The sequence below is a fragment of the Corythoichthys intestinalis genome, chromosome 7 (genome assembly GCF_030265065.1).
Source record: "Corythoichthys intestinalis isolate RoL2023-P3 chromosome 7, ASM3026506v1, whole genome shotgun sequence".
Lineage (NCBI taxonomy): Eukaryota > Metazoa > Chordata > Actinopteri > Syngnathiformes > Syngnathidae > Corythoichthys > Corythoichthys intestinalis.
Genome location: NC_080401.1, coordinates 39,513,778 through 39,539,975, shown reverse-complemented (window position 1 = coordinate 39,539,975; position 26,198 = coordinate 39,513,778). Strand labels below are relative to the sequence as shown.

The 26,198-nt window shown below is 39.8% G+C and overlaps 1 protein-coding gene across 1 annotated transcript in view; it reads right to left on the bottom strand.

Moving 5' to 3' along the window:
- Window positions 1-7,418: 7,418 nt before the first annotated feature.
- cilp2 (cartilage intermediate layer protein 2) overlaps window positions 7,419-26,198 on the bottom strand; it is a 35,077-nt gene continuing 16,297 nt past the window's right edge. Inside the window, exons 2-10 of the mRNA XM_057840214.1 lie at window positions 25,216-25,290; window positions 23,200-23,469; window positions 21,062-21,244; window positions 20,812-20,967; window positions 20,418-20,735; window positions 17,489-17,597; window positions 17,192-17,349; window positions 9,719-12,144; window positions 7,419-8,226 (exon numbers count right to left, since the gene is read on the bottom strand). Of these exons, the coding sequence (XP_057696197.1) occupies window positions 9,734-12,144; window positions 17,192-17,349; window positions 17,489-17,597; window positions 20,418-20,735; window positions 20,812-20,967; window positions 21,062-21,244; window positions 23,200-23,469; window positions 25,216-25,290 (3,680 nt within the window). The 3' untranslated portion in view covers window positions 7,419-8,226; window positions 9,719-9,733. The remainder of the gene's footprint in view (window positions 8,227-9,718; window positions 12,145-17,191; window positions 17,350-17,488; window positions 17,598-20,417; window positions 20,736-20,811; window positions 20,968-21,061; window positions 21,245-23,199; window positions 23,470-25,215; window positions 25,291-26,198) is intronic.

The window sequence follows — 26,198 nt, the reverse complement described above, 5'->3', positions numbered from 1 at the left end:
ATTTCAAAATGGTCCTATACACATTTGTGATACATCATTGGAAAGCTTAAAATCTCAATTTTCTTGGGTAAAAATTTTGAACAGGAGAGTATTTATTTATTTATTTTTTTTTTTTTTTAACAGCAAAACCCTAACTGGAGGTGAGAGCACGCAAGAGAATTAAAGACGCCATGATTTTAACGAGATATTAACGCGTACTTACCTCTTTTCGATCCAAAAACTCCATGTAGCATAGATCACCGAGTGTCAAGACACAGCTGTAAATGGCCACAGCTGGATTTTGGGGGGATTTTATGGGTGAAACATGGTAATATAACAAGGGTTGCGATCCAGAAATCGCAGACATCAAGGAGTGGTCGAGATTTTTATTTCCATATATTAACCCTTTTAAATGTTGTTTTTCTTTGTTTGGATCGATTATCATCTAACATATCGGGGAAAATGCGACAGTAACAAAAGAAATACAGTTAAGCGATAGTTATGAGGTAGATATCTGTGACATATTTACTTAATTTGTTTAAAAGTTTAAAATATGCGCGTGTGTAAGTTTTTAAAGATTTTTTTTTAATTTATGTTGTTTTTTTTTTAAACAAAATATTTGACATTGATTAATAATTCTAAGCTAAAATGGACAGAAATATGGAATAAAAATATAATTGCTTACCTTTTTATATGGCTGGGTTGAAACAAAAGCAGTTGTGCGACGTCTGTAAGCGGGTGTTTCCAGGGTAAAACAGACAAATCAAAACTAGTTCGGGGGCTTAATGCGCCATGAATCTGCTATGGCAACATATAGACATATTGTTCTATCAAACACAACAGTTCTTTTGGCTTAAAATACAGCAGTTTATTTGAAAGAGGGGTGACAAAGCAGAAACTGCTTTTTCAGCCTTATCTGTGTTTACCGCCATCTATATATTTTTTAATTATTATCAGAAAGTTAGCACAATGCTACTACTTCTAGTAGCCTACATGGTCCAAATGGTGCAGACAGCAAATCTCTGACGCATGATTTGTCATGCTAACATTTTACGACTCTCCGCCAAGTGAAAATGTTATTACAATGAAAGCTCTTCCCACTGAGATCAACATTTTCTTTCCACCCAGAATAAATCTTGTTTTCGTGTGCTTTCTCTGTTGGAAGGGGCCTTAAACTCGCATCATTTCATCCCCGAAACGCTTCAAATGTTTTGCCTCTTAAGTGTCCTTTGATGTTCCAAGTAACAGTTTGAGCAACGTGCTTGACTTTCCCATGCGAGGCCTTGGCCGGGCTATTATTATTGCTATGTTGTCGCTCAAACTCCCCCTGATAGCTTCTCCTGAATAAGCCTCTGCTGCTGTCAAAGCATACTTGCAGCCGGCATGTGCAACCACTTGTCAAGCCTCTTGCTATAGCCTGCGAAGACCCCAATTACTTCACGTTTTCCTCCTTGACCAAACATTTCATCCGTCACTAGCGCTTCTTTGTACCAAGATGTTTGACGTCACGATCGCTCCTGCTTTCAATTACTGTCTGCCGTACAACTTGGATGCTACATCTGTTACAGGGTGACATGGCTTTCCAGTTCAGAGAGTGTTTGTGGTCAGTGTGTGCAGGTATGTTTGTTATCATACTAGATTTTTTTAATGACACCATTTAAATTATTGGCTGTTATTGACGACGCTAGATGTCCTAGATGTCGCTGGCAGTGATCATTCCCTGCCAACCTCTCCCATTCAAAATTGATTGGACATCTACCGCCGTCAAATGCACTGAAATATGATGATTAAAAGTAGGGATGAGAATTGAGAACTTGTTCTTATAGAGAACCAGTTCCGTGTGTTCCGATTCCATGGAATCGTTTGGCAAATTATCTAATGGTTCTCTTATCGATTCCAACCAGCACGATTTATGTTCCGAAATTTATGTATGGTACACATGTTCGATTCAGTAAGCACGGCTACATAATTCCTCATCGAGAGACTTCTCATCAAGTGTAACCTGGCAAGAGTCGTTGCCGAGTGAATTTGCATTGACTCTCACAGGCCAGGATTCATGAGACTACTTAAAGAAAATGTAATTTTTTTTTTTCCCAAAAAGTATATTAATGGGTCTATCTTATTCCTCGTTGAATAATACTCTATAAAAAAAATATAACATATTTTCATCTAAAATAATCCTAAACGATATTATTAGCCATTTTAATACTCCTGTTAGAAAGATTCCATGGATATGCGTTTGTTCCCATACCAACCAGTCAGTTACTTTGGATGCGCATTTCGAGCAGAGGGCAGCCACCTTTTAGAGGAAGTATTAAGCTGTGTGCGTCCATGTAGTTCCTCTTCATGCAATAGAGTTCTTATGATAAATTAGAGCCATTATCACCGCCACCGTTTCGTGTTTTTACTGTTTCGCCGGCTGGTTGCTCCCGCGCATTCTCACTGCTCGTTCTCGAGCGTTGTTTACATTATATTTGCGTTGCACATTTGTGTGTTTAGCATCTTAAGATGATGTTGTACATCCGTATGAGTGTAAAGTGCTTAGTTTTCCCCACTTTTATGGCCAAGATGATCGCACGTGCACGCAGTGTGCTTCCGGGTTGTGCGCGCGCACTCGCGCCCCCCCAACTTTGTGTCATTATAATGTGCGAGTCATGTATGTGTGTTAATGACTGCTTTACAGTCAATTTGCATTGTTAATTGCATCCGCACTAATATGATGTAATTTTCTTTCCTTTCAAGAACCATACATATACCCTCACATTCCAGTCTTCTTCCACACACATACAAATACATCAACATCTTTCCACGCATGCTCTCATCTGCTCATTGAGTGATTGTCATACCAAGTGCCATTGCCTGTATATAGTTGTGCCTGTTGCCAAGTCGGATTGAAAGTGCCAAAGACCAACTCCACTCTATGCTCCTCGTGTTCTAACCGAAACCCCGAGGCGAATGAACCCTGTGTATCATATTGCCTCTGCAAAGCCCTTTGAGACAACCTTGTTGTGATTTAGGGCTATACAAATGAAATGGAATTGAATTGAATTAAAACATATTGAACCCAGAACCTCATACAGTCCATTAGTCCAAATTAGAATCGATAAGCGAATCGATAAAGAATGGAATCGTTAAGCAATATCGATAATGGAATTGGAATTGTAAAAATCTTATCAATTTCCATCCCTAATTAAAAGCCAGTCTTCCCAGTTTAAATGAGCTGGATGTCCATCATTGTCAATAAAGTAGAAAAATGCACGTCTTTATTAAATGCTTCATTGAGTGAGTCCACTCAAATCCGCTCAAGCTGCTCACTTACAACGAGTTGCCACAGCAACTGTTTAACAAGGTAAATGATGACTGATGCATGTGGCGCTTTGAAGTAAGCATCTCTGGCAAGATCAAACCTTAACCGTCTGTGAATCAATGTTAACTTTAATAAGCAACTCCAGTGCACTGCATGACCAAGAAAAGCGTCAGGAGCGAGAGTGACAGACTACGTGATCGGATCGGGACAGCTCTATTAAATTACCGCCTTTATATATTTATTTAATTATTTATTCATCTAATTGAAAAAAATGGACTGAGGGCACGAAGTTTGAAACGATGCATTCTGATTCTGACGAGGGTTGCAAGTAACTGGAGCCTAAATCGGGTAACTTTGGACTGGTCGCCAGTCAATTATGTTCACCTGACCTACCATTAGACAGTTAGCAAGTACTGATTTGATTTTTAACCTCAGGAATGTGACAAAGTTTGTTCTCTAAACCATAAATCTTTCACATTTACTGCACACCGAATGAAAGGCCGGTGACATAGTGATGATAATGGATTTAATCTGTTTGCCTAAATTTCTTTTTTGTCTCATAAAATTGAGCGTGTTTGACTGTTAATGAGCGTCTGGGTCATATCGCTCTAATGGCCCCCCAAGGAATGCACAGTTTATTTTCTAATTAACTGCACAAGTGTGTTTACGTCTTAGCCCCTCCTGGGTTCCCCATGGACCGGCGTTGCTCTTGGCTGGTTTTCAGATTAGTTCAGCTCGGAAAGTTTGTTATTATTGGGAATGAAAATGTTCCTTTTGCTGATAAAAACCTTTGAAAGTGTTAGGTTATGACATTAATTAAAGGAGTACTTAGGATACTGCAGGCTGAGTTATAAGAACATGTTAAACTATTGTTGTTTTTGTTTGTATGAATCATGCTGAAGGTGTGTCTAAGTGTGGTTGACTGGTAAGTACAAACGAAGTAATAATACAATAAATTCAATATAAATTCAAAAAGAATTAGCAGGGACATTGATATATAGTACCTGTGGAGCCTTACAGCAACTAGTAAACTAGTTTCCTACACCATATTAAGGATTTGTAATTATTTAGTAAACAGTCTTGTCACTAACGCGTTACTAAGCAACGTGTTATTGTAATCAGATTACTTTTATTTTAGTAACGAGCAATCTAAAGCGTTCATTTTTCCAAACCTGTAATCTGATTAAAGTTAGTTTCCTTAGTGTTTTTGCGTTACTATTTTCTTATATCCTCGTAATGTATAATGAAGAATACTGTAATCATGTACGAAGAGTATTTTGAATAGAAAATGTTGCTCTTGAGTTTGGGAGTGACATCTCATGTCACCAGGGGTTAATTTGTGCCAGATCCTGCCGGAACAAGATCCGGTTCCTCTTGATTTTGGCCTCCCTGTGTTGCTGGACTTATTTGGGCAGATCCGGCACCTCTCGTGTATACTGGACTGTCTCAGAAAATTAGAATACACAATATTCTAATTTTTTGAGACAGTATTATAATATATTCTAATTTCCTGACTGTCTCAGGAAATTAGAATATTGTGTATTCTAATTTCCTGAGACAGTCCTGTATATATACACAGGACTGTCTCAAAAAATTAGAATATTGTGTATTCTAATTTCCTGAGACAGTCCAGTAGAAAATAATAATAATATGAAAACGTTTTTAAAAAATGTATACAATAATAATATGCATAAATTCATTTACAGAACAAATTCCAAGAATTGCATGTTGTTTATATAAATTTAATGTCATTAGAAAGAGTCGGAGATTTGTTGATGCAATGAAAAGCTGGACCAACAAATCACGCCCCTGACGTGAAACACTTTTGTTTAGCACTGCATATCCATAACTGTCTATATATTTCAATCTACTTGCTTTCTATTCCTCTTGTACTTATCTCCATTGCTGATTTTAATTATTATTAGTAGGAGTAGTTTTTGTTTTATTTTTATTCATTTTTATTCTATTTGTTATTAAATGCGATTTTTATGTATAATTTTATTTCCGATTTTGATTGTCTTGGTTTTTACGTTGTATTGATTTAAATGTGATTTTTATGATCTTCATGTGAGTAAAGCACTTTGAATTGCCTTGTGTTGAATTGTGCTATATAAATAAATTTGCCTTGCCTTTGGAAATTTGCGGCATTTGGGGAGCAAGCAGCCAGGATCAAACGATATTTCAACATGCCAAAAAGACAGTTGAATTTACGGGGGGGTTTTTTCCCAAAAAGAAGGAAGATGGTTCAAAATGAGTCAGAAAAGCAACAACCGGCGATGACGGCAGCTGCAGCGATCATGCCAACGGGCTGGACCGGGTGCAGCTGGAGGCTAGCGCCGCAACAGCTAGCCAGGTTCACGGACAACCAGCCAAGCCGGGGCAGGAGGCTGCTACCGTGGCAGCAGCTGGTCAGGTTCAGCGCCACCCGGGATGGGGGCCAGCTACAGCGCCAGCATTCAGCCAGGTGGACCACAAACAGCCGGAGCAACAGGCCAGTACTCTTATGGGAAATTCGAGTTTGGGCTGCACAATTTTGGGGGGCCAGAGAACACAGGGGGGATGAAACTCGCAAAAGAATGGGTTTGTGTTATTTATTGTAATCTCTGATGTTTTTTTCTATGTTTTACAAGTTAGACCTGTGCCTAAATAATTGTAAATTGTTGTCATAACATTTATACCATGGATATTATCTGAAATTGAGGCTTGTAAGTCCCGCAGCATGGCAAGTGGGCATTTGCGTGTTATTTTCAGCACCATTTTCTGCGTAAGTTCTGGGACCTGTACCCGTCTCATCATCCCTGCGCTGTCATACGTACTTTGTGTTCCGGCACCCTATGATTTACAAATTAAGCACTCCCTGTCACGTTTTCTCATCGGAGGACAGAAAACATGTATTACCATGCTGTGTGAGCGCTAAGAGTCTGCGGCCTAAACAACATATAGCCTGGCTACTTTGTCAGGACACGAACAATGAAAGAGGCAGGAGAGATACCAAAAACGGCTGCATTTGCTCACTTGGAATACAGCCATTACTTTACATTTTTGTCCGGTAAAAATGACAAAAATATATCCGTGCGTTGCAAAGTTTGCGCTGGCTCAAAAACTGCTAAAAACTCCACATCCAATTCAAGGAACCACTTGGAATTACAGCACCACGCGACACAACTCCAATCAAAGCCCATAGTTAACGAGACAGCCAGCACTTCTACAGTTTGTAACCAGCCTTTACGTACATTTTATAGTTACAGTTTGTAACCATGACATTGACTTTTGTGGGAGGTAAAACATGTTGATTGTGAAACGCAGTGTCAGCAATAAAATGATTATATATATATAGTATATTATTTATTTATTTATTTATTTTTTTGACACTGTTCATGTTCAAGCTCAGTTGTTGTTAAAGCTTTTGAAAGCTAAGGTTTGAAGAAATTCTAAATATCCATCTTGCCTCCTCAGGTGTAGTTTTGGCTAGGCAAAGCAAAGGACCATCTCTAAGGTGCTAGTCACATGATCCGAAAAATAATTTTGACCCATTATGAAATACTTTGTAGGATTCTTGTTCATTTCATTCATTTTTTTTGTTGCTTTTTTTATTGCTTTACAACTTTTTTAGACAACACTTCAACAGCTAGGTCTTTATTTTACAGGGGAAGTTCAGAATTTTTGCCATTAGGCTTACAGTAATCTTCGAGGTAGCAGGGGTTTAATTAGTTGGTGGAGTTGATTTCAACAAATTCCATGCAGTTTGTCAGTTATTTGTTAGTTTCAGGGCTCTGGAGTGGCTAAGCTAGCGCGAGTCAATGGTGGTTGAAATCAACTCCATCGACTAATTGAACCCCTGCTAACTTGAAGATTAGGCCTTATGTGAAAAATTCTGATCTCCCCCTTAAAATTCAATGATCTGAAAGTCAATTACATGCGATGGCATTTTTCTGTTGTAATTCTTATGTTGAGGTAGGTAATCAATAAAGTAACTACATTAGTAGTAGATTAGTATTACTAGAAGTAATTTGTGACAAAACTGTAAGTGACAGACTCTAGTAGACTCTGACATGTGACTCGCCGCAGTGTTGTGCGCGTTGTTGATGATTTGTTTAATATTTTTCAATTTTTTTAACAATTAATGGTCTATTCCTTTATACACAACTCCTTACAAATGCAAAATTAAAACCTGAAAAAAATGTGCAATTAAAAAAAAAAAAAAAGTGCCTAGAAATACAAGATATTGTTCTCATTGCACATCTCAATGACAAACACAACACAGCTGATTAAAAAAAAAAAAAATATTTGACCAAAAGGAATTACAAAAAGGCACACAATTATACTCTTGGAAAATGCCCGTTTTGTATGGACAAATGTATTGCTGAATCTCAGCCGACAAAGTGGTGTATCCATGCGCAACATTGAAGAAAATGTCTGAAAACGTCCTCTGGTAGCGGTATAGTCGGTCTCTTTTGATTCTCTCCTTTTGAAGAGAAAGGGCTCAGTGTCTGCAACTTTTAGAGACGTTCACTGGAAAGCAATTTTTTCATGATTGGGTGCCACCACCATAAACAGGTTGCTTTTGATTCAATTGCTGCAAATTAAAAAAAAAAAAATCATAAAAGAAAACACACCACTGAATACCAAAAATTAGACCTATAAAATGTACATTCTCAAAAGTCAAATAGGACTTTCAGGCATAAAATGTGACCAGAGCCCTTTAGATACATGCCAGGTACTGCTTTCATATAAACACAAAATGTATGTCTCTCAGGAGGGAGGCGGGAAAAACTAATAATAGCAAACCCTTCAAGTCAGTATATGATTATTGGATATCTTCAGCCAGGCTCAAGACTTTGCTCTTTGTGTAAATTTGGTGAATTCCACAGCGGAGAGAAAGTTCCTTCATCAGAATGTCAGCCTTTACTTCCAAAACAGGAGTGGCCTTGAGTGAAGGTCTAGAAATGACATTAAAAAAAGTTTCAGTTACTCTGATTACTTCTGATCAGTGTTGGGCACGTTACTTTAAAAAAGTAATTAGTTATAGTTACTCACTACTTCCTCCAAAAAGTAAGTAAGTAGTTAGTAATTGAATTACTCTATAGTAAAGGTAACTAGTTACGAGGGAAAGTAACTATTTCCGTTACTTTAAAAAGAAGTTGTTGTATGTCAAAGAATTTGAAATTTTCTGAGCAGTATTCGAGTCAGTTGAATAGAGCAGAACAGACAAGTAGTTGTGTTATAGAACCATGTATATTTATTGCACCTCACCAGCAACAGATTTATCCTACACTTGAAGTGCAACAAAAATAAACAGATTTGAATTGCTTACCACAGATGTCGACAAAAGCTTTGCCCCGAACATAAATTACACTTTACATACACGTTCTTTCCTTTAATTTCGACCAAATTTTCCTCTGAATGCTCTGCCATCATATCCCACTGCATCTGTTTTGCGTGTGTGTGTTTGCCGCACGCGCTGTTCCGGTTTGTGTGTGAAAACACTGGCTCTGAAGTACAGTACGTGCGCTATTAGGCTCGAGCGTTCACGTCACAGAATGGTGGCTCACGTGAGATCTGACAACAACGCAGCCATATTGGAAGCAGGTCTGGCTCGCGGGACATTAAACTTTAACTCGCCAGTTCGATAAAGAGACAAACTTGTTACTAAGGCAAAGAACAGATATGTGATTAAACTTAAGGATGTGAACAATGTTGACCCATACGAGCAAGCCGAGACAAATGGAGTAAAGACGTCGACGGGCTTCACAATTAAGCGAAATGGACATTCTGCTGTATTTATTGTTTGGTGTATGTTACTAAACTCATCTGCGATTCCGAAATTACAAATCGCTACAAAGCTACGAACAGTTTTGCTGCGGATGGGTGCAGGACCTGCACATTATGACCGTATCAAACAGCAACTCCATCGTTCTTGCAAAGGTAGGCTATGTGTGTTTCATTTATTCATTGCCATGAACCTGAACGCACCCCAACTCTTGGATGACAAATAAACAGAGCAGAGTAGACGCGCTACGGCTGGTAGTTTCTTCAATTTATTCAAAGTAAGTAACGTACCGCTTTTGACCATCAGTAACGGTAACGGCGGAAAAATAATTAGTTAGATTAACCCGTTACTGAAAAAATAATGCCATTATGTAACGGCGTTATTCCCAACACTGCTTCTGATGAAACATTTAATTTGACAGGTGTCAACCTCACAGCCCACAAAAGTAAATCATGTGCTTTAACTTCATAATTTTCGATAAATTACAGTGAAAAAAGTCATTGATGAAAGATCAACGACTACTAACGTTTTTATCATAAAAGTTTTTTTTTCAATGTCAGGCAATGGCAAGGAAAGCATAATTACAGTGTGGCCTGTGACTGAGATGAGTTTGACGCTTGTTGTATTTAAAAAAAATAAATAAATAAATTAAAAAAACCTACCTCTTGTCTCTATCATTAGCGTTGTTGTGTGCGCATAACCGTCCTCCTCCTGCTTGTAGTGACAACCCTTCGACCTTGGGTCCTGCCCTGTTGTTCGGAGGGATAGGCCACCACTCGAGTGGATGACCTCTGCACCTGCAGGCCTTCCATCTCCCTCATGTCCCTCGCCATCTGTGACAGTGTCAATCCCGGGTTGGTCTGCAGTCGCTGGAAGAGGCTTTCTCTGTTGATTTTCTTCTCTGGGCAGCTGAAGGTCAAAGCAACTCCTGAATCTGACTTCATCTCTCTAGAGAAACCGTCCGAGGTGCCATCAAAGCAGCGGCCGATGGCGATTTCTTTAGCAAGCCTTGGATTCTGGTCTGTGACTGTGTATATGCCATAATTGTGTCCCAGAGGATCCACGGGTGCTAGCATGTTAAAGGCATGGGAGTCGTTGTTTTGCGCAACTGGAGGGTGTTTGATGAGGTACTCCTGCAGAAGGCTGTTGGTTGCGATTCTGCGACAATTCCCTTGTGGAAGGATCGAGATGAGGGATCTATCCACCTCAGCTTGGTCAAACAACATGCCGCTGCATTTGAACTCGACACAAGCTGCTGAAGTGTTGGCCTCTCGCATGTCTCTAGTGCTGCGTATATCTCGGATGCCATAAAGTTTGCCCCTCGTCTCTGGGTGTGACCCTCCGAGGTTTCTCGATCTGACCATTACTTCTTTTTGTCCATGGACCTTAACTTTGATGAAGCACGCTCTAAACTCTTGAGGGTTAGGCCACCATGAGAGGTAGTCCCCTATCCAAGTTGTCAGATCAGTCTCCTCAAAAGGTACAACGTTGTATTCGTATTTGTCTTTCTCCACCCTAAAAAATCTGAAGTGATTCGCATCAACTGGAGCATTTTCACAGGCTATTAAATTTTGATAAGGATATATGGGCCCATTGGTCTCATCAAGATTATTTTGGTTGGGCTTTGCTAAATTGATTTTGAAAGCTGTTTTCTTCAGAGCTGGATCCTCGTGGTCTGAGCGCTGGTAGTCTATTTTATCCAGATAAGGCTGGGACACTCCGATGATGTTTGGATTCATCTTTGGGGAGGATGGTGCTGCCTCCAGTTCCTCACCACCCATCATTGCCGTTACATAAGCTGTATAAGCGTCGGCCCTCTGGGCATCACAAAAGGCTGGTAAGCAGGCCCCATTGTGGCCGGTTATGACACTGTCAAAGCGGCCCCACGCCCTCGGGTTGGAGGAATATCCAGGCTTGGGTTCAAGGTTGATCAAGCTGATCACAACGCCTTCCAACTGCTCAACAGGAAGGAACTTGTCACTCATGTACGCACGAACTTTGACGTAGCAACGTCTATTTTCGGGCACGTCCAAATTAAAGAGTCTTCGTTCTCTTATCTCCATGTTGCCAATGAGGAAGGTACGCTCCTCACGCTTGCTTCGTCCATGGCCTCCTGTAGTTGTCGTGGTAGAGAAGTCGCCTTCCTCCTCCCAGACTCCAGTATCAGGATTTAAAGACCATAGTTTCATTTTGGGAATATGCTCTTGCATTTTTACGTGCTGTGTGTCAAGAAGGACCTGAACCGCTCCAGCCCCGAGTACTTCTTTGTTGCTGTCGTCACGGAAGTCAACAGAGAACATGCCATAAGTCCTCAGAGGGAGCATGTCACCCTCAGTGTCCACAAAATTGAGGTCACCGGGGGTTGCGGAAGCTGTAGTGATATTTCTTGGGTCTATGAATGTGACGCTTGCTTTTACGGTTCCCTCATAAATTTCTCCATTATCTTTGTGGAAGGAATTGGCTGGAATGACTAACTGGCCAATCGGGTCTTCACCTGTCATTTCTCCTAGGTTAATAGCATTGGTCTCTCCAGCGTCGATATCAATGGGAGCCTGCTTCCTCATCACCTTCACGTCGTGGTAGATGGATCCACTTTTTTTGTCCAAAATGAACACCTTGGGAGTGTCAATAAATTTCTCAGTGGGGTCAACAAAATTCACCACCAATCTCTGAGTGTCAGGAGTAACTTGAATGGTGAAACCACCCTGGTATCCAGTAGTGCCTGCTCTGTCTTTGCCAATGTATATGTGACCGAATCGCAGTGGCTCACCATCATCAGCAGTGACCACTCTCCCTCGCACAAGTACAGTTGGCTGCACACACTTCTGACAGCTGCACTGGGATACAGATCGTATTGGAAGGCTGTAGCTCCCACAGTCAATGGTCCGAGTTTCCATCGTTTGGACACCGCAACAAAAAGCGGTTCCATCTCTGCAGCGCATATCAAAGTCTAGAGAGCCAGCGCATTTGTTATGAGGGCAGCGGCCTGCGTTGTAAAACTTGGAGTTCGTCCCGGGTTGTACGCAATCCAGCGGCAGTCTGATCAGATGTGCCTCAGGAGTGGAATTGCACGCTGGAGCGCCTTTTGCTGTGAAATTGCGATAAACCAGAGTAAGTTATTTTGAAACGACATATAAAAATGATCAATTGGCCAAACATTAAACATTACTACTTGTTCTCAGTACACACACAAATATTGCTGCACAAAAACATCTGAAACTGTGTTTTGCAAAACTGCTATGCAGGGCGTACCTTGGTCTGCAATGTTTTGATGGTTTCAATATTTCAAGAAGTAAGCCGCATTTGTTTTCATAGTTTGCAATTTATATTCAGGTGTGACTTGTATATAGATTTTTTTTCACGCCGACATCCGCGAGAAGGGCACTCTAGGTGTGTGCTGAGCCTATTGCTGTCTGAATAACTGTTAATATTTTATGTTAATGCCTAGTTAGCCTGTTGTTCCCAATTTTATAGTTGCTATTATGATGTACTATAATGCAACTTATTCCAGTGCGATTTACAGTGATCCCTCGCTACTTCGCGCTTCAAACTTTGTGCCCTGAGTCCATTGCGGAGTGTTTTTTTTTCTCGATTAAAATCAATAATACAGTATTTTATAGAGATGTTCCAATCCAATCACGTACAGCCTCTCACCTCTTCCTCCTGCTGCTTTTCTTGCTCACCAAGCACTTGCTTGTTAAAGTTAACGATGAGTGACAGCTCTGAAGCTGTGATCTTGCCAGAGAAGCTTGGGAGCGCCTACCTTGAAAGGCGCCGAATGTACGAGCTCGTTGACCTTGTTAAACACTAGCTGTAGTGTGCTTTGGCGACTCAATGTGTATGTGTAAGTGACCAGTGTGCGCGGATTTGAGTGGACTCACTCAATGAAGCATTTAATAAAGACATGCATTGTGCCACGTTATTCTTGTTTAAAAATAATTCGGTGGGTCGGTAACATGTTTAAACTTTTTTTTTTTTTTTTTTTTTTTTTAGACAATACTTTGGGGGGGGGGGGGGGGGTATGTCTTATATGTATCTTTCCAATACTAATTCTTAATAATACACTGAACACACCTAAAAGAAAGAAAAAAAGGCTATTTAAAAATATATATATATTTTATTGTTTTTTAATAAGCTCCGCCCGACTTATATTTTTTCCTATTGATTAAGCATTTTTTGGCTGGTGCAGTTCATTCATATTTTTAATCATTATTTTGATCTCCAATAATACTTGATAAATGGTGCTAAATCTGAAAGGTAAAGGTGATTATAAGTTCAACAATACACATAATATAAAATGATAACTTGCTAGCGTTTTCGTACTATATGCCAATTTTGAATCAGTGTTTCAAGGCTTTATTGCAAGTGTGTCAAACCATCGGTCCAAGGGCCAGATGCAGCCTGCCACATCAATTTGTGTGGCCGATGAAAGTAAAGTTAAAAACTTAATTTTTTGTAAAATTTCGAGAATTCAGAAATCAGACAATCAATATTTTTTCCCCTGTATCTAAGAACGTTTTTTTTTTTTTTAAATATATATATATATAAATATATATATTTATTTAAATTAAATCCCAGAAATGAAATTGAATCCCAGAAATGAAAATAAGAAAATTTTCATTGATTCCTCACCTTTTTTTCTGATTATAAATTGTAAATAAATAAAAGTTTTTTTTTTCAAATGAAAAAATATAAAATAAAAATTTAAATGTATGTGGCGGAAAACACAGACATTGCTGAAAAGGCAGATTCTGCTCTTGCACCCCTCTTTACAATAAACTGCTATATTTTAAGCCAAAAGAACTGTTGTGTTTGATAAAACAATATGTTTATATGCTGCCATAACAGTTTCATGGCGCATTAAGCCCCCAAACTACTTTTAATCTGTCCGTTTTACCCAGGAGACCCCCGTTTACAGACCCTGCGCAACCGCTTTTGTTTCAACCCAGCCATAAAAAGAAGGTACGTAATTATATTTATTATTCTAAATGTCTATCATTTTTAGCTTAGAATCATTAATTGGTGTCTAATATTTAGTTTTAAAGAAAAAAAACGACTTTAAAATTACATCACAATGAAAACAATAGTGTCTGTAAATAGGTCACGGATATCTACCTCATAACTATCACTTAATTGTATATTTTTTGTTACTGCCCGCATTTTCCCACGACATTTTAATTGATAAATAATTGATCCAAATAAAAAAAAAAGACAAAAAAAAAAAAAAAAACGTTTAAAAAGGTAAATATTTAAAAAAGAAAATCTCGACCACACCTTGATGTCTACGATTTCTGCAATTTGCGACCGTTGTTATATTACTGTGTTTCACCCATAAAATCCCCAAAAAGTCTGGCTGTGGCCTTTCACAGCTGTTCCTTGACATTCGGTGAGATATGCTACACTGAGTTTTTAGGTTGAAACAAGGTAAGTACACGGTATTATCTCGTTAAAATCATGGAGTCTTTAATTATGCTCTGTCATGCTCTCACCTCGAGTTAGGGTTTAGGGGTTTAATGCCCTCCAGTTCAAAATTTTTCTTCCGCCAGAAAATTGAGATTTTAAGCTTTCCAATGATGTATCGCACATGCATATAGGACAATTTTAAAATTTGGCCAAATTGGGGATCTCAGAGCAGAACTTGAAGTCACTTCCCACTTTTTATAGGGAAAGTAAAAAAATGGGGAGAAAAAAATAATAAATGTGTTTTAAAGAGGCTTAAAGGATTTGGACAATCATGAGTTAAGCAATGTCTCTAAATCAGGGGTCCCCAACGACCGGGCCGCGGACCCGTACCGGTCCGTGGCGCATTTGGTACCGGGCCGCGCAAAAACAATAAATAATTTATTAGAGACTGTATTCTGGCCGATTGACTTTGGCCTGTGCCGCTTAACACACCAATATCCCTGTCTACTCTAGATATACAACTACAGGATAGGAGGTCGTCATAGAAATGCATTGATTGGACTGTTAGCAGTACATCTTGTTTTGTATATCAATGTGCGCTTGGCCTCGATAATAACGTATGAGGTAGGTCGTCGCCCATACATTTGTTCCCGAAAATAATTACCCCCCCCCCCCAAAATGACTGAAAAACAGACGTCTTTGGGCAGGTTTTTTACGGGGAAAAAGGAACCTGACGAGCCAGAAGATGAGCCTACAACCTCGAAGAAAACAAAATCCATTCTACTTTCCAATCACTAAAGACCCACAAACTGCGAAGGAGTGGATTCGTGACCCGTATGTGAATGAACCGAGTGATTCGAGCATGTCTGTGCAACAGGAATATCAGCTTGTAGAGATCGCAAATGACGGCGACCTTAAACGTACAGTGTAGAGAACAAGTATTTGATACACTGCCAATTGGAACACCCATTGGCAGTGTATCAAATACTTGTTCTCCCCACTGTACATTTGAGACAACAACTCTACTGAGGTTCTGGATTAAAGTCATTCGGAATATCCTGACATCGCTAAGAGACAAATTTGGCAAATTTTGCATGCGTGTAATGTTAAAAATGACTACGAATGTAGTGATTCCAAAGTACACACTACAAACTTTCTTTAAAGAAAGGCATATTAACTTACGTTTGTCATGTTAGCTGCACACAAAAACTGCACGCAGCTCTCTCACTTAATGACTTCGCCGTGTCGTTAAGCATTAATTTACGCCATTTTCGTGTTGCATATGTATGTTTATGATGTAAATAGTTTTTTAGCACCGTTGGATAACATTGAGAGTGTGGTGGTCCTTGCCCACACTCCTCTCTGCTGGCTTTTATCGGTATAACACTTCCTGTTTTTGATGTCTGGAATCACTCCAATCTTGGATCACCTGAGAGTGCACCTGCAGCTCACCATCAATCAACACTGCTCATAAGGCTCGGCCTGGACAGCAAGCAGGTGCCAGATGATTCTGCCAGTCACCATTGGTACATCGGCCAACTAAGCTTGTAGTTTGTGACTCTTGTCTTTAAACTTTTAACTAATTCTGTTTTTTGCCATCAGGACACCCACCCATCAAAGCCCTCACAGCCACAGCCACAGCCATTGCTCATTCAACCCACCAGCCGCTCAACACTTTGTCCTTGTACAATAAATGCCACTTCACACTTCATCTGTTTCCGGCTCACATCTTGGTCCAAATCAACTTTGCCTACCTTGCCCTAACAGAGAGTCCAACTGAATATAAAAGAGGCCTTTTTTCACCGCCACAAAAGCTTTGGGAGCAAAATTTTATTAGGGTGCAAAATTTTACAGAACACCGGTCCGTGAAAAAAAGACCCAAATCACACTGGTCCGTGGTGCAAAAAAAGGTTGGGGACCCCTGCTCTAAATGATTTATCACAATTTATCACAATTCATTTGCTAATTGATTAGTCAATTAATCAAGGAAGCCCTAGTTAACCTGCCATTGACAGCGCTAGACTTTCAATCCATTTTGACTGGGAGGGGCTGACTGTGATCATTGGATCGCTGCCAGCACCTCCTGCTCAATGGCAGCCAAATGAATTAAAAAAATAATAAATGAGCACGCATGTTGGTCATGATGCAGTATTTGAGAATCATTGATCTGAACTAAGACACACCTAGAAAATGCAGCATTTCTTTTGTGACTCTCAACAGAGGTAGTAATTCATTGTCATATTAGAGTTCATCTCACCGTTTGTGAGATTTTTTTTTTTTTTTTACCAAATGCTTTTTAAAATAGTCAATACAATGAAAAAAATCGTCTTGAATTACAGCCATACTCTGTGATTGTTTTCCCTTTATCCCCCCCGCCTCCAAAAGAAATAGTCCGTTAAATGTTTCCCCCCTCACTTGCTTTCTCAGACGTCTGTGTTTTTTATCCACTTAATGCATGGACACAACTCACAGATGAGGTCTAAAGTTTGAGGTCACTTCCTCTTAAACTGTAATATTCCGTCTCTAAAGACTTGGAATGAATTGTGCTTTTGCTTGATCTTGTGATGGATTTAGAGGACATTTGTGGAGTCAGACAGATCGTCAAGTTTATCGTACCACTGTGCATTGACTAAAAAGAGAGTATTATCTGTTGGATGCTGGTTTTGGCTGGGTTTATGTGTTGGGAAAAGAAACACACGGTAGTTCAGGGGTGATAGATATCCAAGACTTACCTATGACAGTAAGGGATGCTGGGGAGGACTTAATGCTGCCTGCAGAGCTGCTGGTTTTGCAATAATACTGCCCAGCTTGCTCTAGCTTCAGGTCTTTCAGTACAAGTTCTTCTTGGTACTTGTACACTTTTCTGTCTAGCAGAGTGCCGTTGTGGTACCTTGACCATACATAATTGCAAAAGGAAGGGCAAAAAATCAATTAAATGCTATGGAAAAAGTGACTGAAATGTGTCAACGAATGTGATATGTTGCCTGTTTGAGCCGAGGCAAAGAAAATAGCACTTGTATTCATCTCACCAGTAGTATTTGTCAGGCATTGGTGATCCTGTTGCCTTGCAACACAGCAGCACACGGCCACCTTCGTAACGCACTTTGTCCTCGGGGTGCTTCACAATGTAGGGCTTCTCTGTGGGAAAGCAGCAAAGCCTGAAAGACTGCTTTGAGAGCTTGTAACATTCACTTATATTACCTATGATTCACACATTTGGCCCGTTTGCTTTTGGAGAGTGATTACTTGGGGGAATTTGGGCTTTAAAAGCAGCACAATAAGGTTGCTTTTTATTTTGCTTTTTAGTTGTTCCCATGCAACCAAATAAGTGCTGCTGTGAAGTCTTAAAAACTGAGAAATTGTACTTGATGTGTTAATCAGTTTCGTTATGAGAGCTCTTAAACTATTGTGGAGAAACAATGGTATTCAAGAAAACAAATGATGGATGGATGAACTATACAACTATAAGTGGTGTTTTAAGTGGCAATACTGGCCAGAATCAGTTGAAGTGGGTTCGCACCATTTCTGGTGACTTTAGTCAACTGACCGAAGCACAAACTCACCTGCGACCTTAATGTGGATAAGCACTATAGAAATGGATGGATACATTCCTATCCTACTTACTAGTAGGGGTGCAAAAAAACAATTTCATAACGTTACAATATGATATCAATTCTCAGTTACAAAGCATACAAAGCAATTTTGAATTTTTCCATAATTTTGTTGCTGAAATATTTCGTCTATTAGAATGAAAACTTTCTTTGAACAAAACTTGTTGGCGATATTGATCACTGTATTGGGTTGATTATATTGTTGCTTAATCGATCTATCAATTCAGATCGCTATACAGTGATCCCTCGCCACTTTGCACTTCCAACTTTGCGCCCTCAGTCTATCATGGATAGTTTTTTCAATTAAAAAAAATAATAATAATAATAAATGCAGTATTTTATAGAGCTGTCCCGATTCGATCGCGTAGTTTTTTACTCTTGCTCCTGCCGCTTTTCTTGGTCGGGCAGTGCACTGGAGTTGCTTATTAAAGTTAACGATGATTGACAGACGTTAAGGTTTGATCTTGCCAAAGACACTTGTAAGCCGAAACTTCAAGTGCCGTATGTGTCAATCATTGTTTAACTTGCTAAACAGTTGCTGGGGCAACTAATTGTGTGTAAGTGAGCAGTTTGAGCGGATTTGAGTGGATTCATGCAATAAAGCATTTATTAAAGACAAGCATTTTTCTACTTTATTCTTGTTTTTTTTTGTTGTTTTTTTTAAAGCGTATTTTTTAATGAAACTTTTAATAAAGACAAGCATTTTTCTACTTTATTCTTGTTTTAGAATAATTTGGTGGGACAGTAACATGTTTAACACGTATCTAACGTATCGTAATTGTTACATTTGAAGTGCTTAAAAATATATACAGTACTGTGCAAAAGTTTTAGGCAGGACACCTGCCTAAAACTTTTGCACAGTACTGTATATATATTTTTGTAATTATTAAATTTATTAGGATCATGGAAGCTTCGACTTGGGGAAAATATATACATACATTATATCCTGTATATACATAATATAATAAAAATATACAGTATGTATATATATACATACATATATATATATATATTCGTATATACATATAGGGGTGCACATAAGTGGTCCGCATGCGCACAAGCGTACTGGACATAGACAAACGCGCTGGCCCTCAACGGCTTCCATACGCTTTTGCGTATCGATGGCTGACCACTGTATTTGCGGCGGACACGAGAAAATCACTTCTCAAAATGTCAAAGCGGCAGGCCCCACTGAGTAATTATTTCCGTGTTCCCCCACCCCCGTCAAAAGACAGACAGACAGACAGATGACAGAGACGTCACCGGAGCTATCGAAAAAAAGGACTTTTACTGAAAAGTGGCTGCAGGAGGTACCATGGCTAGAAGCAAATGATGTTCGCACGGAAATGTGGTGCAAAATTTGTCGTGAGAATCCCAATGTCGCTGATAAGAGCAGCGCATTTTACATAGGGTCAAATAATTTCAGCCATCCAAACTTTGAAAAGCACGAAAATTACAGAGCATGTGGCAATGTGGCGTTGTTAGACAGGACCCCACTCGCCCTATGGACAAGTGGTGGAATAAAGTTAATATAGAACAGCGCCATGCACTGACAAACGTGTTTAATGCATGCACGTTTAATGAGCTCTTATGAGGAGGACATCCCACTTTTACAAAGGCTTGGAGTTAATGTGGGAGCCGCATAATGCCCTTTATTTTGAATTAGTGCTTTTATGTTTATTTCTTTACATTTCACTTCAAAGTAATGGCAATTTTGTTGTGCCAGTTGATGTTAATCAATCGTTAATTGTTAATATAATTAATTAAAGGTAATTGGCTCTAAGTAAAGCTTGTCATAATTTTATTGCATCAGGCGGGTCGGCTCTCAAGCTCAATGAGGACCAAGTCACATCTCCAGGTCCTCATCTGAGAACCTGGGCAAAAAAAAATATGTGCACCCATGTATATATACTGTATATATATTATACTTTGGGAAAAAAGTGAAAAAAACATGTAGCTCTTTCCAATGCTAAATTTGAATAAATACATTGAGCGCACAAAAAAAAACAAATATGGGAGGGGGAGCTACTTCGCTGTTTTTCACGTTTCGCGGTGGGTTCTGATCCCCATTAACCATGAAAATCGAGGGACCACTGTATCATCAAAACGATACATATAAAAACAATGTGTGTAAAGTGATTTTGATTCTTTGGACAACAATACGATATTTGCTGATATTACATAGTCAGCCACAAGTGGGTTCAATTTCCTGACAATTTGGTACGTTGTTGATTTTATTGAAGAACGATATTAGATTTGCTGATATTACAAAGTCTGGCATGGTTCGATTTGACATAAAGGCATTCGATCAATGTCTCGTTCCAGATCAATATATAGCCCTACTCACCAGCTGATCTGAGGACAGCAGACACCCAGGATAGGCCTGTGCTGTTACTGGTAGAAGAGACAGTGACAGGAGAAAACTTCTCCTTCCTGATGATGAGTAACGTGACGTTAGACGAACAGGTTCCATGCAGCCTAAAGTGACCTTTGGCATCCGTCCGGGCACGTATGACTTTGGGGTGGTCGGCAAATGCCACCAGGGCCCCCGCCACAGGGACTCCCGTCACACTGTGAACATCCCCATGCAAAACGTGGCCATCGCACACGCAACGGCTGCAATCTTCGTCAGGGTGGCCCTCGGTGCACACGCGTTGACATTTGACTGTCAAGACAATAAGATGAGGTTAAAGATGCAGGCTATGAATTTTAACATTGTTATCGTACATCATTCTACATACCAGGACATGGATTCTTGCCACATTTTTGAGTTTCAGCAGGGCGTCCAATGCACTGTACTGTCTCCGAGGTCCTCACGCAAGTCCTCCTTCGGATCCTCCGACCGCCCCCGCATGTGGCAGAGCAAGACCCCCAGCGACCCCAAGGACCCCACTTGGCTAACCACACACAACCAAAAGAGAAATTAACTAACATGAAGAAAATTTAGGAGATGGTCCCAATTAATTTTACTAAAGTAAAGGTTACAATAACCTGTACATGGAGGGGTGGAGCACTCCCTTCTCTCTGAATGGTGGCCCTGGCAGGCCGGAACCAAGAGTAGAGGCATTGGCTGTGTGCTCATGCATTTCCTCTGCCTGACCTGGACACCCACATCGTTACAAACGGTTGTCGTGCATGGACCCCACTCGCTCCATTCGGTCCAGTAACTCTGCTCTGAGCACCAAGAAAGAAGTAGATCAGTGACAAAGCAGACAAGATGTTGTTGTACTTTGACCTATAAATTCAATAGCCATAAAGTGGTTTTCGAATGTGTATCGTATGTTGGGACAATCTGATAATCACAAGAACTATAATTTTGAATGTATTGAAACTTGAATACTCAGGTGCAGTTTACATGGTGACTCTTCGAGAAGACGAAAAATTTTATGTTTGCATCTATATGGTTCCATCTCCATTCGAACAATGTCAAAATTCCGCATGAAAACGGTGTAGTATTCATGCCAGGCCCTAGGGGGCACTGCAGATTTACAAGGCGACAGCAAATGATGCATTTTGACCTGCTCAGCCCGGAAGACAACATACCCGCCCACTCCAAGCAATGGCATTTTCTTTTGTTCATAAAGGCACAAAAATGGAAACATTCAACATATTTAAATTAAAAATATTATAAAAACAGTAAATTAAAGCCAACGTTCCGCCATATTTGCTGTTTTTAATTTTTAGAAGCACCGCTGTGCACGCCCTATGTGACGTGTACGAGTGCTGACGTTATCTGCGCCATCCCGCGCCGCAGGAGTTTTTGATATGCATGCGTAGAAAGCCCCCCCTCAACCCCCGGCAATCGAATTCTTCCACTTTGGAGGTAGGATTCCAAGGTTTGCGTCTTTGCCTTCCGTCTTCGCCGACAACACAATCATTGCGTCTTTGTGTCACAGAGTCGCCATGTAAACTGCTCCTAATATTAAAAGGAGACCTGTTACGGCACTAAAATGCTGGTATCGGTATCAGCGAGTACTCATAAATAACGCATGGAGGCCACATGGTATGTACTCTTTAAGATTTAGGGGCCGTTTATATGGTGACGCTGCAACACCAAGATTGTGTTTGGGAATGGCCTCGTCTTTACACGGTGATGGCGAAAACGGAAGGCAAAGACGCAAACTTTTGATTCCGGCCTACGAAGCGGAAAAATCCGATTGAGGGGCTTGCTCTGCAACCATATGAATGGAACGGTCTCGCTCCGATGACGTCAGCACTGGCACACGTCACTTTGGGCCTACGCAGTCGCTGCTAGTTGGCTTTAATTTACTCTTTTTATAATATTTTTAATTGAAATAATATTTTATGTTCACGTTTTTTGTGCCTTTTGAAACAAAATTTAAAAATGCGTGCACGGCATTGCTTGGAGTGGGCGGGTATGTTGTCTTTCGGGCTGAGGCGGCTGTTATCAAGGAAGTGGATCATTGGCTGTCGCAGCATAAAATGCACTGCCTCCTAGAGCCTGGCATGACTACTACATCGTTTTCACGCGTAATTGCGACATCGTTCAAATGGAGACGGAACCAAGACATGTGCTGTAAATGCAAACATGAAATGTGTCGTATTCTCGGAGTGTCACAATGTAAACGGCCCCTCAGTTTCTAACTGCCATCAAACCACAGAAGAAGAAGGAGACAAAGAAGACTTAGGCTTAAGAAGACTTAAGACGTAGGGTTATTATTAAAACACAGTGCAAATTGGTTACTGTTTCCGACCTAATTGATCGTAACATGACCAAATAAAAGTGAACACGTGGTGCCTGAATTCAGTGCCTATTGCAGCTGCTATTCTTAGATGATCTGATAGCAGAAGTGAGACAATCAAGTGAAAGGAAAGTAATCAGGAGTTTGGGTAACATATAAGGACCATGATAGCAGCTTTTTCCCATCAGGTAAGTAATTTATGCAAGCCACAAAAAAGTTATTTTGTGGATGTTTTTCAATCAACATTGGTTTCGGTATAGTATCGGAAAGCCAACAGTGCGCAACTGATAATGAAATAACACTAGCTGTAACTCAAATTTTGGCTCATGGCACAGAACACAGAAGTGACAGCCTCAATCTCAAATGTTAGGAGATTCATAAATCAATGTGTCCTTGTTTTAATAACTACTGCTCCTGGACTATTACCTGGTGGGCACTGAAAGCGGACGTGGTAGTTGGAGCAAGTACGTCCATAAGGTTGCTCCTTGTTGACGCACCAAAACCCCTTATCTAGACTTGAGTGGACCACTTCTCCCGTATCTGCTGCCGCCACCCAGTCCGTAGTGCGAACTTCCATTGCCGTGGGCCTCGTGCAAACTCTCTCCCGGTAGTAGAAGCGGATGGCCTCCAGCCGCTCGTAGTCCCCATTTCCCCCAGGATGGTCAATGTTAAACCAAGATGTCCACTCTGTCAAACCTGCAGGAAGTCAAAAGGATTCTAGGAATAAGGCTTACAAGAACTGGAGTCACTGCATACGTGCGTCAAAAGCAAAGATGGATATCCGACTTCATATCAGAAAAGATCTGTTCATCTCATTTAAGCCAAATACACCTCAGGGAGTCACTGTAAAGCAGATGAGGATCTTTCCTTGTCAGCCCTCCTAGTTGAAATGGATTGATTCACACATGATCTAATAGCTTAAAGGCTATTGTTGCTGTTCTCAAAGTACTGTATAGTTCGAGTACCACCAGGGTACCATGCTTCTTCTGAAGGTACATGAAACGGAATTAAATCTTCAAATTATCCGTTTATGATCCATTACGGTACATTTAGCTTAACTACAAAATGTTCACATTAAATGTTTTAGAACTGTTTCAGTTCAAAGAAATTAGGAACAATGTGTGTAACGTGTAACACCTTTTAACTCAATACATACATGCACTACCTGAAATCTGAGTGGTGACACCGAGGCTCTTAAAAACCTCTGGATTTTTTTTTTTGTAACATTTTGTACTACTGTATTTTAATGTTGGCCATGGTGGTGGGCAGAGGTGGGTTGGTAGTAACGCGGAACATGTACTGTGTTACATTTACTTAGTAACTTTTTGAGAACAATGTACTCCTAAGAGTAGTTTCACTAAGCCATACTTTTTACTTTTACTTGAGAAGATTTGTGAAGAAAAAAAATGCTCCTCTAACTCCGCTACTTTGGGCTACACAAGTCGTTACATTTTTCCTCTTTATTCAACATATTAGATTTTTTTTTTTTGGCCAGCAATGCCGTGTAGCTCTACCAATTTCACCAGTGAGACGTCGCAACAATAATCACATGACTCCATTATACCAATCATACGCAAGCTTGCCGTTCTGTGATCATGCTACCCTATTCAATCACATGGCGTTTTTAAAGCACCGTAAAAAATGAAGTATTTGACATAAAGCGCTGCCCTCAGTATGACTCGAAGGTGCGGATTTTAACCTCTCTCTGTTTTTATTTGGCACCGATTGACCACAGAAAACCGGAGATATGATCTTTTTAATTTCATAATAGTAAATATGAAAGAACTAATCACTATTCCAACTAGGAACTATTTTCTCAACTAGAGGGCACTCATGCTCTTTGGACGAATAATTCTTCATTTCTGTTTCTGTTTTTTTTTCACTCGCCGGAATTCCATTTTTTTTGTATTTTGTATTTGTATTTGTTTGGCTCATTGTGGTTATGTAATATGTTATTGTATAGTATCATAATAACAACAGTTTATATAGATAACTGTGCTGGAAAAATACCATTGTTTAAAACCAAACAGAAATGTAAGCAATTACTCACAATGTTACTCATTACTTTAGTATTCTTTTCACCAAATACTTTTTTACTTGTACTTGAGTACATTTTTTGGATGACAACTTTTACAAGAGTAATATTACTTTGAAGTAATGTTGCTCTTGAGTAAAATTTTTGGTTACCCAGCTCTGGTGGTGGGATGGTGGTTACTCTAAAATGTTTATGAACCACTGGCTTAAAATTCACATTTTATTTTAATAATAAAACAATCTAGGTCCCAGTAATAAATCCACGTTATGACATAGTTAAAATAGAAGACAACTGTGACATTCCTGATTAAAAATGCACATAAGAGTTACAGCAAAAATATTTGTTTTCACCTTGTAATCGATTGATATTTTCATTTCCATAGTCAGCTTCAGTAATTTATATACTACCTGTCGTTCCTTTGTCTGTAAAACTGTTTGATGTCGCTCTTCTTCTCTTGATTGATAAACTCTCTCTTCTAAACCCTGTAAACAGAAAGAAAGTAGTACAGTTTAGAACACAACCTACTTGTTAATTCAAAGGTGAACATAAGGCATGAGAGTATGAAAAAGAAGTTAGTTTTTTTTTTCATTTGCAGCCTCCATTTGGACCAGGGAGCAAACTGAAATGTCAATGCCCAGAACAGTTAAATGAAGGCACTTAATTGGTATGTATGTGAGTTTTATTTCCAAATGTGAGGTGTCAGCACTGGCGACCAAAGGACATTCTGACCTCAATGGGCCAATATGCATCTACTGATGAAAGCGTTGATTCTGCACTGGTCGCGGCTAGCAACAACAAACATTATAAATTACAGGTCATTAGCACAGAATAAGCAAGTGACTCGCTTAGAAAGTAATGCTTTTTAACGATATCTGTGTTGATCAGCACAATTTAGTGCCTTTGAACATACAGCGGTCGGACAAAATAATGGAAACACCTTTAAGAAATCAACAAAAACTAATTTAATATGGTGTAGGTCTGGCTTTTTCGGCAATTACAGCATCAGTTCTCCCAGGTATTGATTTATACAACTTTTGAATTGTTTCCAAAGGAATTTTAAGCCATTCTTCAGTTAGAATACCCTCCAACTCTATTAACGACAATGGCGGCGGAAATCGACGTTTTAATTGAATCTCTAAAACAGACTATAAATTAGGGTGACCAAACGTCCTCTTGCCCGGACATGTCCACTTTTCACCTCATGTCCGTGGCGTCCGGCCGGGTTTATAAATTCATGAAAATGTCCGGTTTTCGTTACTTTTCGCAGGACCGATTAGCGTGTGTTGAAATTGACGGGCACTTTGCACAGAATACTATGGTACTGTGCTGCCTGTGACGTGTTCCCAGACAGCCTGCCCAGTTGTTAAGAGTTTTTTACGATCAATACGTA